This window comes from Salmo trutta, chromosome 13 (assembly GCF_901001165.1).
Source record: "Salmo trutta chromosome 13, fSalTru1.1, whole genome shotgun sequence".
NCBI classification, from domain to species: Eukaryota; Metazoa; Chordata; class Actinopteri; order Salmoniformes; family Salmonidae; genus Salmo; species Salmo trutta.
Genome location: NC_042969.1, coordinates 57102432 through 57116423, shown reverse-complemented (window position 1 = coordinate 57116423; position 13992 = coordinate 57102432). Strand labels below are relative to the sequence as shown.

The 13992-nt window shown below is 47.0% G+C and overlaps 1 protein-coding gene across 2 annotated transcripts in view; it reads right to left on the bottom strand.

Annotated features, from left to right (window-relative positions):
- Positions 1 to 1826: 1826 nt before the first annotated feature.
- LOC115206134 (zinc finger CCCH domain-containing protein 4) overlaps positions 1827 to 13992 on the bottom strand; it is a 17747-nt gene continuing 5581 nt past the window's right edge. The window contains exons 3-14 of one of the 2 annotated variants that reach the window (XM_029772756.1): positions 13752 to 13859; positions 13359 to 13638; positions 13090 to 13259; positions 12850 to 12934; positions 12431 to 12576; positions 12211 to 12312; positions 11936 to 12047; positions 11626 to 11735; positions 8166 to 8596; positions 7778 to 8067; positions 7359 to 7607; positions 1827 to 4886 (exon numbers count right to left, since the gene is read on the bottom strand). In XM_029772756.1, the coding sequence (XP_029628616.1) occupies positions 3214 to 4886; positions 7359 to 7607; positions 7778 to 8067; positions 8166 to 8596; positions 11626 to 11735; positions 11936 to 12047; positions 12211 to 12312; positions 12431 to 12576; positions 12850 to 12934; positions 13090 to 13259; positions 13359 to 13638; positions 13752 to 13859 (3756 nt within the window). In that variant the 3' untranslated portion in view covers positions 1827 to 3213. The remainder of the gene's footprint in view (positions 4887 to 7358; positions 7608 to 7777; positions 8068 to 8165; positions 8597 to 11625; positions 11736 to 11935; positions 12048 to 12210; positions 12313 to 12430; positions 12577 to 12849; positions 12935 to 13089; positions 13260 to 13358; positions 13639 to 13751; positions 13860 to 13992) is intronic. The other variant, XM_029772758.1, reaches the window with a different exon arrangement.

The window sequence follows — 13992 nt, the reverse complement described above, 5'->3', positions numbered from 1 at the left end:
TTTCAAACAGCTCGTACACTAAAAGGGCATTATCATTTTCATAGTATTATTCCAACCTCATAGTGTGGAAATATATGTAAAATACAGGATATTCACATTTTTGACTGCACCGGGTCTTTAAGGAGATCAGGGATGCTAGGTACCTTCACTTCATATAGATTTAAGATGTGGTAAAAAAAAAAATCTATGTTAAAATGTTCTTTATTTGCCTTTCATGGCCTAGAAGTGGTAGGCCTATTTGCTACTACTCAGATTCTGCCCAAAGAAAATCAACATATTTTCAAGGTTCCAAAAGCAACCGTTTCTGATGATTTGGGAGGGGAAACACTCAAAGTAGGCTCGTCTTTAGTTGAGGACTAAATATAAAACCAAAAACAAACACTACTGTAGTAGGATTTCGTAATGATCTTTTTCTGGTATGTTCATTCCTGGGGTACTGTTGCAGATTTGTTCGTTGTCAGGGGATCATGAGGAAGGTCATGAGCAGTTTTAGGATCAGGCCTAAGTAACACTCCCTGTCCTGAATGCCAAAAACTAAAGGCATTCCTGTCATAAAAGAACTGGGTGCAGCCCAAGAATTTCCCAATACAGTATGGAATCAGTGGCCTGAATACTCACTACCTCAACATTCACATACATGTTTTAAGAATAAGTCACTCTTAGAAGTTCTTCAGCAGCCAACCATGCCTGAAACTCAAAGTGACACTAAACCATATCAAACCAACAATAGGTTATGTCAGGTTTTTAACCCATCTGTTTGAGATCCTGTGTAAGGTAGGAACCATTATGGTGGTTTCCTATATAGACTTACCTCCACACCAGGGTGTCACCTAGCCTGATGACTCACACTAAATTCTTCCACTGCTCTGTCATTCGCAACATAATTTAGTCTGAGACTGCAATCATTGAAGTCGTTTGTGGGGACGAGGGGAACAAAACAAAGAACAAAACAAAGAAATCAGCGATTGGATCGTCTCTAACCAGACTATCAAAGCCAATGCCGAATTTTCAAACCGCGCTTTACCCATGTGTGTACTGGCTCTGGACCAAGCCATACGTTTCTGGACCAATCAGATGGCCTCGAATGTTTTCGCAGTCGGTGAGGGGTCAGAGAGGTACTCAGATCCAGACTCATTGCAGAGAAGAAGCTAACGTTCGTGGGCGTGGCGTAGTGTTTGGCCATGTTTGAGTATCAAAACCGTAATGTATCATGGGTAAATTGTGACTGACTGATCTACAGTACAAATAATAATGAGTAGTTATTTATGATGAAAGGTTCTTCGTACATCAGTCAGTCGGCAGTCGCCTGCACTGTAGGCTGCAACGTCGGACAAGCCCAATGTGTTTCCATCAGTAGCGTGACGCTAAAGACTTGTGGCAGGCAGAATCAACAACCTCTGCATCATTCAAGACTGTTGCTTTGTGAAGTGTTAAAGTTCAGTTAGCCATTGTTACTGTGTATGTAAATGCAAGCTAAAAAAGTACCCAGGGACTTGCCTTGGCTCCAAGTCAGAGCAGGTCCGCTGGAGCCATGGCCCAGTGAGACACAGGTTCCCGGCCCGCATAGATGGAAACAAAATAGTCTGAGCCTTTTGGGTAAAACACCAGGGTAAATCCTCAGTGGACATCCACCATTAGCTAAAGAGATCTGTGATGGATGGTGACATGACTTCCTGGAGCCAAGAGATGTAAAGAAATGAGTCACACAGGGATCATGGTTAGCAGGAAACACTAGGATGACAGGTTGATGACATACTACCACAGAGACGCTTGCCTGCCCTACCGCCTAGGCTGCCCTCCAAACTACGAGAAACACTGGTCAGTTACTGGTTGATCACGTATCGCCTTTATTAAATACTTCACAACTTCCCCTACAGTGAACGGTTACAAAATGTTACCTCTCGTCAAACAGGACACTGTTCTATTTATAAAGCAGTCAGTTTTTGCAAAGGTCAAAACAAAAGTAGAAACAACTAGATGCTTGTGTAGCCAGGCTTTCATACCTCTATGGAATTGAGTTTATTTTATTTGTTTGAACCGTCAACAAAACAAGAATGTCAGTGTCTGTTTCTCCTCTCACGGTTACAGGCTGCATCCCACTTAAATGCAGGGGAAATAAATGTATTTCTTTCTAATTATACATATATATATAATATACAGACACATGTGTGATATATATATATACATATACACACACACACACACACACACACACACACACAATATCAAATGATTTGAATTAACTGTCATGTGACATAGGGAGGAGAAGGGAGAGGCAGATATCTCATAAGTATAAAAAATAAATTAAAATGATCATATCTCACATGACAGATGGACAATGTGGTTTTCAATTCACAGTTCTGACTCAGTGGCAGAGAGGTGTAAGTGGAACCTCAAGCTGGGGTGTGTGGGGTAGTGGGACCAACATGGCCGACATAGTCATAGGCTTCACCCCGACACACAACAGACAGACAGAAGAGGTTAGAGATAGCAGTGCTGACAGAGCAGAGGGCTCAAATATTAAAAAAGAAGAGAGCCAACAGAGGGGAAAGACTGGCAGATAACAGACGGACAATGCAAAGAAATTACTTCAAATCAAGCAACAAAAGAGTTGTATTCATATATAATATACTGTACTGTTATAACACAACAGGCAGAGGGAGTGGCAGTGAATGTTCTCTATGTATTATCGTTGCCTGTGATTGTACTAGAAAAGCTACAATGATTGACAAGTATTCTTCTGACGGCGACACAGTGGAAGCTAGTGACGTGAAAGGGTTGGTGGGATATGGACAGAACGGATGATAAAAGGGAGAGCTTGGAGACTGGAGTTACAAACAAATGCAAAGGAAAATGAACAGGACTAGGAGTACAGCCCATTTAAAGATGTGGACTCGTTTTTGTTGTCCTATAATTGTTTTCTCTTAAAGTAGGGAGGGACTCTCGTAAAGGGAATAGATTTATTTATACATCTGTTTGTTTTAAAATAGAGTTGGCTCTTTCCCAGACTCCGACATACCCACCCTAAACCCTTCCTCCCTGGCCCCAAAGTCTGTTATAGAATCTGATTAGCAAACACTGCAGGTGTGATGCCTGAGCAACACGTTCAAACGTTCAGTCTGTGGCCAGTCCAACTTCCACCTCAGTGCGCTCCTTGCTGATGCGTTCAGTGTTCGTCTCTAAAACAATGTTCGACCAGGATAGGCTCAGATATCACTGGCAGAAGGGTGATGCCGTGGGGTCAAAGCCTTTGAAAACCTCCTTCAGAGAAGCATTGTCCTGCTCTGTGGTGGTGGTGGTGGTGTCGCCAGGCTGGGCAGGGCTGTTCCCACCAAAGGGGCTGCCGGACCCGCTGGGCTTGCTGGCCTGTTTCACCATGCTGAAGAGCGAGGACACAGGCAGGTTGTGGACGCCCGCCGGGGCCTGCTCAGCACCACCATGGGGGCCCTGTCCGGCCGTGGAGGAGCCAGAGGCAGCAGGACCTCCGGGGGGCCCGGTGGAGGGCGAGGGTGCAGGCTTGGGCCTGGGCCGGTTATAGCTGTTGTATCGGTCAGTGGACTGTTCGCTGCTCTTCTCTGGCTCCGGCTGGTCCAGGGCAGACTTACGGACAAACAGGGGCTCCTTGGCCTTGGGCTTGGCTGGTGCCGCCTCACTGAGTTTGGGCTCTGTGGGGCCACTGCTGGGGGTAGTGTTTGTGGCGGCACCAGGGCCCTCAAGTTTACCTGCACTAGGAGTCCGGGGATCATAAAGACTGATACCACTCAGCACACTGCTGCCACCAGCTACACCCGCTCCCCCTCCACGACCCACTCCACCTGCAGACAGTAGCCGAGGGTCGTAGGGGGCGATGGTGGGGGAGGAGGCGCCGGAGGTGGGTGGAGGGGCTGCCGGGGTGACCGTCAGAGGGGGGACTGGGGACTCTGAAGGCTGCTTCAGAACAGATTTCTGCGGCTGGAGCCGGGGGTCAGCGGGGGCTTTGCGGGCCATTCGAGGATCGACGGGCTTGTCGACAGGGGTGGGCAACAAAGCAGGAGGCGCCGGCAACAAGGCCGGTGGAGGGACAAGGGGGAGAGAAGGGGATGACTGGGAAGGGCCGGATGAGGCGTTAACAGTCTTGAGGATGCGAGAGAGCAGTTCAAAGTCTGGGAGGGAGGAGGAGGAGGCTGGGGTGGGGGGTTCTAAGGAGGGAGGGGGGACGGGTGGGGTAGGGGGGAGGGCCGTGTGGATTCGCTGCTGGCTGCGTGAGAGGCGGGGGTCCAGGGCTGAGACAGGCGGGATGCCTGGGGGGAGGGGGAGGAGGTCCTGTTTAGGGATGGGGATGAGGTCCTCTGGGTTCCATGTCACTGTCTTAGCGTATGGGGGCATGTGCAGGAGAATGTCCTTCTTGATGTGGCTGAACTGCTTCAGCTGGGAGCGCGGGTCCCTCAGGGCCATGCCCATCAGGGGGTCCAGGGGGATGGGCACAGGCTTGTCCCTTAGAACCCTCTCCGTCTCCTCCTCCTCCGCAGGGGGAGCCGTGAGGGGCGGGGGCTTGTACACCAGGGGGGCGTCTGGTTTGGGGGTGAGGGTGGCGGTAGCGAGCCGTGCCAGGCGGGGGTCTGCAGGGGTGACGGTGGAGGCCAAGGAGGGGTTGGGAGAGTCCAACGCCTGGGCAGAGTCTGTGGCCCGGGAGAGGCGGGGGTCGCGAGCCAGCCGGGGGTCCCCCTTACGGGAGTCCGCCGGTCGGATGGAGGGGTGTGCTGAGGATCCTTTCTGGAGGCGGGGGTCGCTGGGGGGACCCTCAGGTTTGGGGGGCCCCTGGCTCTGCTGGCGGAGCGTCTTCAGGATAGATGTGACACTGCCGCCTCCATCCTCATCCTCACTGGAGTACCAGTTAGCTGAGTCACCTAGGAGATAAAGCAACAGGAATCAGTGACATAGTCAACCGTACTGATGGTCTGTAAGGTATAAAGTAGGACCACAACCAGTGAAAACCAGGGGTGTGAACATTTAAACATTCAAACTTTTAAACCAAATTGGGATCCTTAACATTGAGAAGAATGTTTCCCCCCCACAATTTTTTTTTTATCACAGTGCAGCTGGTTCGCCTGCTCTTTGCTAATGATGAGACTGAGGTGGGAGGTGGAGGAAGACGCCTTCCGTCCCGACAAAAGCTTGGATCGAAGTCTGACTTTCAATAGATCGCAGCGAGTGCGCTGCTCTGCTCTGCTACGCACAAAACCCTGACCCAGAATCAGTCTTCGGTCTGTAGTGTGTAAAATATCCTAGCCTATTTCATTGATGACAGGCCCTGCTTTACTGACTTTGAGAGATGTTGCAAGCAAAGAATTTGCAAGATTCAGCATTCCATTACGAGATACAGCTTTTGATTGCTGGTATAAAGGCCTAGTGCACGGTTCTGACGGTCTGCCTGGTGACTGACCCCTTACAGCCTTAGCCGAGGCCCTTTCATGGGTATATGACTGCGGTAGATATAACTGCATTGCCATTCCCTAGTGGCCATACAAAGGTAATAAGACTATCATTCTGCATTGATGTGGAATTGTATGATTTAAAAAAAATTGTTTTAATGGAAAACCGATTTAAAAAAAAGCCATTTAAACGTAAAGCAAAATTGTCAATTTGTCACATCCCTAACGAAAACCACCTAAATCAGGGATCATCAACTAGTTTAGCTGCGGGCTGATTGTTTCTTGAGCGGATGGTCAGGTGGCCGGAACACAAGAATACCAAACATATAATATTTAACTAAAACATAATAATTTCAAACCTTGATTACATTTGTATACGATCACATGTATCTCTATTATGCGTGGGAATACTTGGGAACATACAGTTGAAGTCGGAAGTTTACATACACCTTAGCCAAACACATTTGAACTCAGTTTTTCACAATTCCTGACATTTAATCCTAGTAATATTTCCCTGTTTTAGGTCAGTTAAGATCACCACTTTATTTTAAGTATGTGAAATGTCAGAATAATAGTAGAGAATGATTTATTTCAGCTTTAATTTCTTTCATCACACTCAACGTGGCATCGTCACAGGATGCCACCTTTCCAACAAGTCAGTTCGTCAAATTTCTGACCTGCACCGGTCAACTGTAAGTGCTGTTATTGTGAAGTGGAAACGTCTAGGAGCAACAACGGCTCAGCCGTGAAGTGGTAGGCCACACAAGCTCACAGAACGGAACCGCCGAGTGTTGAAGCGTCTGTTCTCTGTTGCAACATTCACTACCAAGTTCCAAACTGCCTCTGGAAGCAACATCAGTACAATAACTGTTCGTTGGGAGCTACATGAAAGGAGATTCTATGGCCAAGCAGCCTCACACAAGCCTAAGATCACAATGTGCAATGCCAAGCGTCGGCTGGAGTGTTTAAAGCTCGCCGCCATTGGACTCTGGAGCAGTGGAAATGCATTCTCTGGAGTGATGAATCACGCTTCACCATCTGGCAGTCCGATGGACAAATCAAGGTTTGACGGATGCCAGGCAGGACAACGCTGCCTGCCCCAATGCATAGTGCCAACTGTACAGTTTTGGCAACAGTTTGGGGAAGGCCCTTTCCTGTTTAACCATGACAATGCCCCCCTGCACAAAGTGAGGTCCATACAGAAATGATTTGTCGAGATCGATGTGGAAGAACTTAACTGGCCTGCACAGAGCCCTGACCTCAACCCCATCGAACACCTTTTGTGTCAGACCTCACTAATGCTCTTGTGGCTGAATGGAAGCAAGTCCCGCAGTAATGTTCCAACATCTAGTGGAAAGCCTTCCCAGAAGAGTAGGGGCTGTTATAGCACCAAAAAGGGTACAAACTCCATATTAAAGCCCATGATTTTGGAATGAGATGTTCGACGAGCAGGTGTCCACAGACTTTTGGTCATGTAGTGTACTTTCTATCTAGTTTTAGACATTCAAGAGTGGCCTGGGTGGCCTAGAGTGGTGTAACGGTCTAGGTCGCTGCCTCCAGTGTACTGCTGCAGCATGGATTCGAATCCGGCCGGCCCACTGCTATTTCAGCAACTCTCTCCTCTATCTTTCCCCCCTCTCTCTATCCAATCACATTGTTTTTTTTGTTTTTTAAAGAGTGGCCTGGAGGGTCTATGCTTGGGGGGGGTCTACTAAGCTAACATATGGAATTGTTTTAAAATGGTCATACCAAGGATCATTTAGATATGTGGTTTAGAATTTTAGGACCCCTTTAGGTATAAAAAGAATATTGAACGCATGTTGCCCACCCCTGGTCTACAGTCTCTCTGTGTGTGTGTGTGTGTGTGTGTGTGTGTGTGTGTGTGTGTGTGTGTGTGTATGTATGTATATATATATATATATATATATATATATATAGAGCGCGTACCTTCCACGTCCCTCTCTCCTACCCCCTTGGCAAGTCTGGCCCTCTCCTCGTCCTCCTGCTGTTTCTGCTGAATTCTCATGAACAGCATGCGTTGGGCCGGCGGCAGAAAGTCAGGCACTCCCATCCCCGCCTGCTGATTGGCCGAGCCTCCGTTTGCGGGGACGTCAGGGCCTCCCACGGAGCTCTGGTTTCCTCCCGATCCTCTTACTTCTTTCACCTCCATCCCTACAAAGCCCTGGAAGTGATCACCTGAAAGGTACAGGAGGAAGGTTGACAACTACAATATACAACACTCTCAGAGACACATAACAGCACAGGTTTAGATTCAATCTGAAATGATATTGGAGGGGCCAACATTAGTCTCTGATGCGAACAGTGATTGTATGCTTCGTTCATGATGTGATGCGATATCAGCTCACCTTCCTCCACCACCCCATCCATATTCATGTCTTGCTGCTGGTTGAAGAAGTTATCAAAGAAGTTACCCCCTGGAGGAGGTCCGGGGGGCATCATAGGTCCCCCTTCTGGGCCAAAGCCTGGCATCATGGGCGGTCCTCCAGGGCCCATGGGTGGGGGAGGACCCATGGACATGTCTGGGGGTATCATGCCAGGTGGAGGGAACCGAGGCGGAGGCCCACCAGGCCCACCGGGGTGTCCTTGGGGGCCAGTGGCACCAGCTTGGCCTGTGGCAGTTCCTGGGGTCTGACCTCTGTAGAGAGAAAGATCATTGAGTTATACCATGTTCCTAGTGCATACTCAAACTATAAAAGCCACATAAATAGGTTTGGATGGATGTGAAAAGCTCACCTGTGATTAGCTAGTTTCTGAGCTAGCTGTCCCGTAGGCTGCACCTTGATTTCAAACAACGAGGGGATCTTCTTCCCTCCATTGCCAGGACAAGGGGGTGGGGGGCCCATGGATGGGGGTGCGGGACCATTGGGGTTGGGAGGGCCCTGGTAGGGGCCACTGTCTGGGTAGGCGGGAAGGGGACCGGGACAGGGACCGGGCCCTTGGTTAGGCCCTGGGCCGGGGAGGCCGTTGGGGGACATGGGGCCCTGTGGTGGTCCAGGAGATCCAAAGTCCCCAGGGCCAGAGTTGTCGGGCGGCCCTGGTCTGGGCGGTGTCGGGAGCAGGCCCACCCCAGGAGGAGGCTTGGGAAGGGGGTTGATCCCCTGCTTCTTTAGCTCCTCCACCTCCTTCTCATCCTCAGCGCCAGCCTCGGCATCCTCCGCCAACATCTACAAACATTAGATGAAAAGGTGGTCAAAAGGGGTTAACCTCTCTGGCGCATGTGGGACGAACTCGTCCCACCTACGTAACAGCCACTGAAATCCAGTGGCGCGATTTTTGAATCGTTAGAAATACTATTACTTCAATTTCTCAAACATATGACTATTTTACAGCTATTTAAAGACAAGAATCTCGTTAATCTAACCACACTGTCCGATTTCAAAAAGGCTTTACAACGAAAGCAAAACATTAGATTATGTCAGCAGAGTGCCCAGACAGAAATAATCAGACACCCATTTTTCAAGCTAGCATATCATGTCACATAAACCCAAACCACAGCTAAATGCAGCACTAACCTTTTATGATCTTCATCAGATGACACACCTAGGACATTGTGTTATACAATACATGCATGTCTGTTCAATCAAGTTCATATTTATATCAAAAAACAGCTTTTTACATTAGCATGTGACGTTCAGAAAAAGCATAACCCCCGCAAACTTCCGGGGAATTTACTAACAGTTTGCTAAATTACTCACGATAAACGTTCACAAAAAGCATAACAATTATTTTAAGAATTATAGATACATTACTCCTCTATGCACTCGATATGTCCGATTTTAAAATAGCTTTTCGGATGAAGCACATTTTGCAATAATCTAAGTACATAGCCCGGCATCACAGGGCTAGCTATTTAGACACCCACCCAGGTCAGCCTCCACCAAAATCACATTTCCTATAAGAAAAATGTTCTTACCTTGCTTGTTCTTCGTCAGAATACACTGCCAGGACTTCTACTTCAATAACAAATGTTGGTTTGGTCCCAAATAATCCATCGTTATATCCAAACAGCGACGTTTTGTTCGTGAGTTCTAGACACTATCAGAATGCTACATCACGGTCTCGCGCATGGCGCATTGGCGTGACAAAAAATGTCTAAATATTCCATTACCGTACTTCGAAGCATGTCAACCGCTGTTTAAAACCAATTTTTATGCCATTTATCTCGTAGAAAAGCGATAATATTCCGACCGGGAATATGCATTGAGCCTAAACAGCCGAATTAAATTTCTCCTCAGGAGCGAATCGTGCACGCGCCTCATTCAAAGGTCCTCTGATCCGCCACTTACCAAAGGCGATAATGTGTTTCAGCCTGAGGCTGCCTCGTCAACCTTCAGGTATTTCCCGGGTTCTGAGAGCCTATCGGAGCCCTGGGAATTGTCACGTTACAGCTAAGATCCTTACTTTTCAATAAACAGATGCAAGACGCACGACTCCTTGTCAGACAGGGTACTTCCTGCATGAAACCTTGTCAGGTTTTTGCCTGCCATAGGAGTTCTGTTATACTCACAGACACCATTCAAACAGTTTTAGAAAATTCAGAGTGTTTTCTATCCAAACCTGAACAATAATATGCATATTCTAGCTTCTGAGTTGGTGTAGGAGGCAGTTAAAAATGGGCACATATTTTTTCCAAAATTTTCAATACTGCCCCCTAGCCCAAACAGGTTAACAGACTAACACAGAGGAGAGTGAGTGAGTTAACTTCTCTAGGGTAGGGGGCAGTATTTTGACATCCAAGTAGTAAACTGCCTGCTACTCAGGCTCAGAAGGTAGGATATGCATATTATTAGTAGATTTGGATAGAAAACACTCTGAAGTTTGTAAAACTGTTTGAATGATGTCTGTGAGTTTAACAGAACTCATATGGCAGGCAAAAACTGGAGAAAAATCCAACCAGGAAGTGTGGAAATCTGAGGTTTGTAGTTTTTCAAGTGATTGCCTATACAGTATACAGTGGCTTGGGGTTCATTTTGCACTTCCTAAGGCTTCCACTAGATGTCAACAGTCTTTAGAACGTTGTTCCATGCTTCTACTGTGAATAGGGAGAGAATAAGAGCTCCTGGAAGTAGATGAGTGAGAAAATGACATGAGCTCAGTGGCGCGCACTCACGTGAGAGTTAGCTGTGTTCCTTTTCTTTTTTGAAGACAAAGGAATCGTCCGGTTGGAATATTATGGAAGATTTATGATAAAAACATCCTAAAGATTGATTCTATACATCGTTTGACATGTTTCTACAAACTGTAGTATAACTTTTTTGACTTTTCGTCTGGGACTTAGTAAGCGCGTGCTTTACATTTGGAATAGTGAACCTAACGCGGCAACAAAATGGAGGTATTTGGACATAAAGATGAACTTTATCGAACAAAACTAACATTTATTCTGGAACTGGGATTCCTGGGAGTGCATTCCGATGAAGATCATCAAAGGTAAGTGAATATTTATAATGATAATTTTGTCATTTCTGTTGACTCCAAAATGGCGGGTATCTGTATGGCTTGTTTTGATATCTGAGTGCTGTACTCAGATAATTGCAAAATTTGCTTTCGCCGTAAAGCTTTTTTGAAATCTGACACAGCGGTTGCATTAAGGAGAAGTGTATCTATAATTCTTTGAATAACTGTTGAATATTTGATCAACGTTTATGATCAGTATTTCTGTAAATTGATGTGCTCATTCACCGGGAGTTTTGGGTGGCAAAACATTTCTGAACATTACACGCCAATGTTAAATGGTTTTTTTGGATATAAATATGAACTTTATCAAGCAAAACATACATGTATTGTGTAACATGAAGTCCTATGAGTGCCATCTGATGAAGATCATCAAAGGTTAGTGTTTCATTTTAGTTGTATTTCTGGTTTTTGTGACGCCTCTCCTTGCTTGGAAAATGGCTGTGTGGTTTTTCTTGTCTCGGCGCTGTCCTAACATAATCTAATGTTATGCTTTCGCCGTAAAGCCTTTTTGAAATCGGACAATGTAGTTGGATTAATGAGAACTGTATCTTTAAAATGGGATATAATAGTTGTATGTTTGAGAAATTTGAATTATGAGAATTTTGTTGTTTTGAATTTGCCGCCCTGCTATTGCTATTTCACTGGCTGTTGAATAGTGTGACGCTAGCGTCCCACATACCCCAGAGAGGTTAAAGAAACAGAGAGAATTGGTGTCTAAATCCACTTGAGGACGGCTAACCTTGTTTAGCAGGTCTTGGGTGTCGTCGGTGAGAGGCTCGTGGGAGAACATGCATTCGTCTCCATTCACACAGCTCCCGGTGGTGTGGAACAACTTGCAGGGGAAATCACGTGCTGGGGAGTTAAGGAACTATGGAAGGCCTGGATGGACTGAACTCACTCAAAGACTGTCTCGGGGGTAGCACTGATATAGGCTATACTAAATTTGACAACTAGTATGGCTGTTCTAGCTATGCTAGCTGGAAACACACACTGAAGGAATTATAGGAAATGTCCAATCTGATACAAAGTGGACTGCAGGTAAAGGATATCATGCATGTAGGGGCAGTTTTCAGCCCGTGCGCAGAAGCCAGTGATGTAGAACTTGCAGAGTTCTTTCTTCTTGGGCAGCTCAATGTCGTGGCTGAAGTTGCAGTGTTCCCCCTGGAAAGTTGGCAAAGCAATAAAACAATAAAAATCACGTTTGGACAAGATTTTAAAAAGCAGTTGACGGTAACATATGTTAGAAGAAGAATGATTTGACATTCTATTGAGAATGCCTGGCAAGAACATTATCTCCGCTCAAATTCCATGATTTCCTTCTTACCCAAGTACAGCGGCCCTCCATGTAGTACTTGCAGATGGCTTTCCCTTTCTTGTCTTGATGCTTGTCCCCCTGGTGCTTGTTGTGCTGGCCTCCTCCTCCATCCTGCACCACAACACAAGCATTACTAGTTTCAGAGCGTTATCAGAAACTTGTACAGGTTGAGTATTCATTCAGATGAGCGAGCAGGTCTGTAAGGTGTTGTAGTTGGTTTTATTCTCACCCCCATGTCCCCATTGTCTCCATTGTTGTCCTCATCGTGACCCTGGTCTCCGCCCCCTCGGCCTCTCCCCCGGTTCCTCCCTCGGCCTCCCCGGTTCATACCACGCCCCTGTTTCCCCCGGCCCCGGCCACGCCCACCTTTACCACCTGGTTGGAGCAGAGAGAGAGAGAGAGAGAGAGAGAGAGAGAGAGAGAGAGAGAGAGAGAGAGAGAGAGAGAGAGAGAGAGAGACAGAGACACTTCATCAGTGGGCTACAATGGAACAAGACAGGCAACCATTTTGGATTGGGTGCAAAGAATGTTTACTTAGGAAGGACATCAGAACAGCTAACCTAGCATGTCTGTATTACTGTAGCATGACTAAGTATTGTGTAGTATGAATAATAGTGGTAATCCTTCACATTCTGACAGCCAACTCACCCCTTCCACGGTCTTTGGACTTCCTGTACTGAGAGTATTCATCATAGTCATCTTCACCCATGTGGTCATAGTCATCATCTCCATACTAGAACACAACATCAACTGGATGAGGAACAATTCAGAAACAAAACAATATACTTTCCCAAAACAATATAATTTATCAAGCACACCAGTATCATTGATAAACAATGTGAAATGATCTGTGCATCTGGGGCCAGAGGATGACTGTCTTTGACTCACCTCCATCTCGTCTCCTCCTCCTCCATACATCATCCCTTCTCCATCCTCATTGTCTCCGCCCATCTTGCCCCCTCGTCCCCGACCCCTGCTCCCTCCTCTTCCTCTACCTCCACGCCCTCCTCCTCTCATGCCTCCTCGACCTCTCTGGTTCTTCATACGACCTTTACCTCCTGTGGAGAAAGAAAAATAAACACTGTAAGCACCTTGTGTCAGCATCTCCACGGCACGCGGGGACCTGCAACCAAACTAGTAAGGGTCGTTCAATTCACCTCTGACCCCATTTTTTCTACCTCTGCCCCCGCGACAGTTGCCCCTTCCACCTCCATCGCCGCTGCCTCCCTCCTTGGCCTTGCGGTACTGGTTGAGCTCCTTGGTGAAGTCATCGTAGTCTTCATCGCCCATCTCCTCATCCTCCTCTCCCTCGTAGTTCTCCTCTTCATAATCGCCGTAGCCCCCGTAGCTTTGCTTGTCCATCTTTACGTAGCTGCCCTTCTTAGGCATGGGGCCCCCATGCGCAGAGGACGGGGCTGGTGGGTAACCTCCAAGGGACTGGGTAGGAAACAAAATCATTGTTAGACCACTGCAATTACAAGGTGACAAACAGACTAGCAACTCCGCAGCAAGTATCATGTGATTTAGAGTGCCACCATGGGGTAACTTACAGAAGGCGGGTACGTAGGGCTATAGTCCCGATACTTCCTCTTCTCACTTGGGCTGTAGTCAGAGTCATCGCTAAAGTCTGAGTGGTCATCACTAGAAGAGGCATGACGCTGTAACACCACACAGAAAGAGAGAGAGGTTGAGTAACAAAGTACGAAGAAACATCTTTAGACTAAACAGTAGGAAAGCAATAACATCCCTGATCTGAAGGGTCTGTATAGGACGATGAAAGCCAGAGCTGAG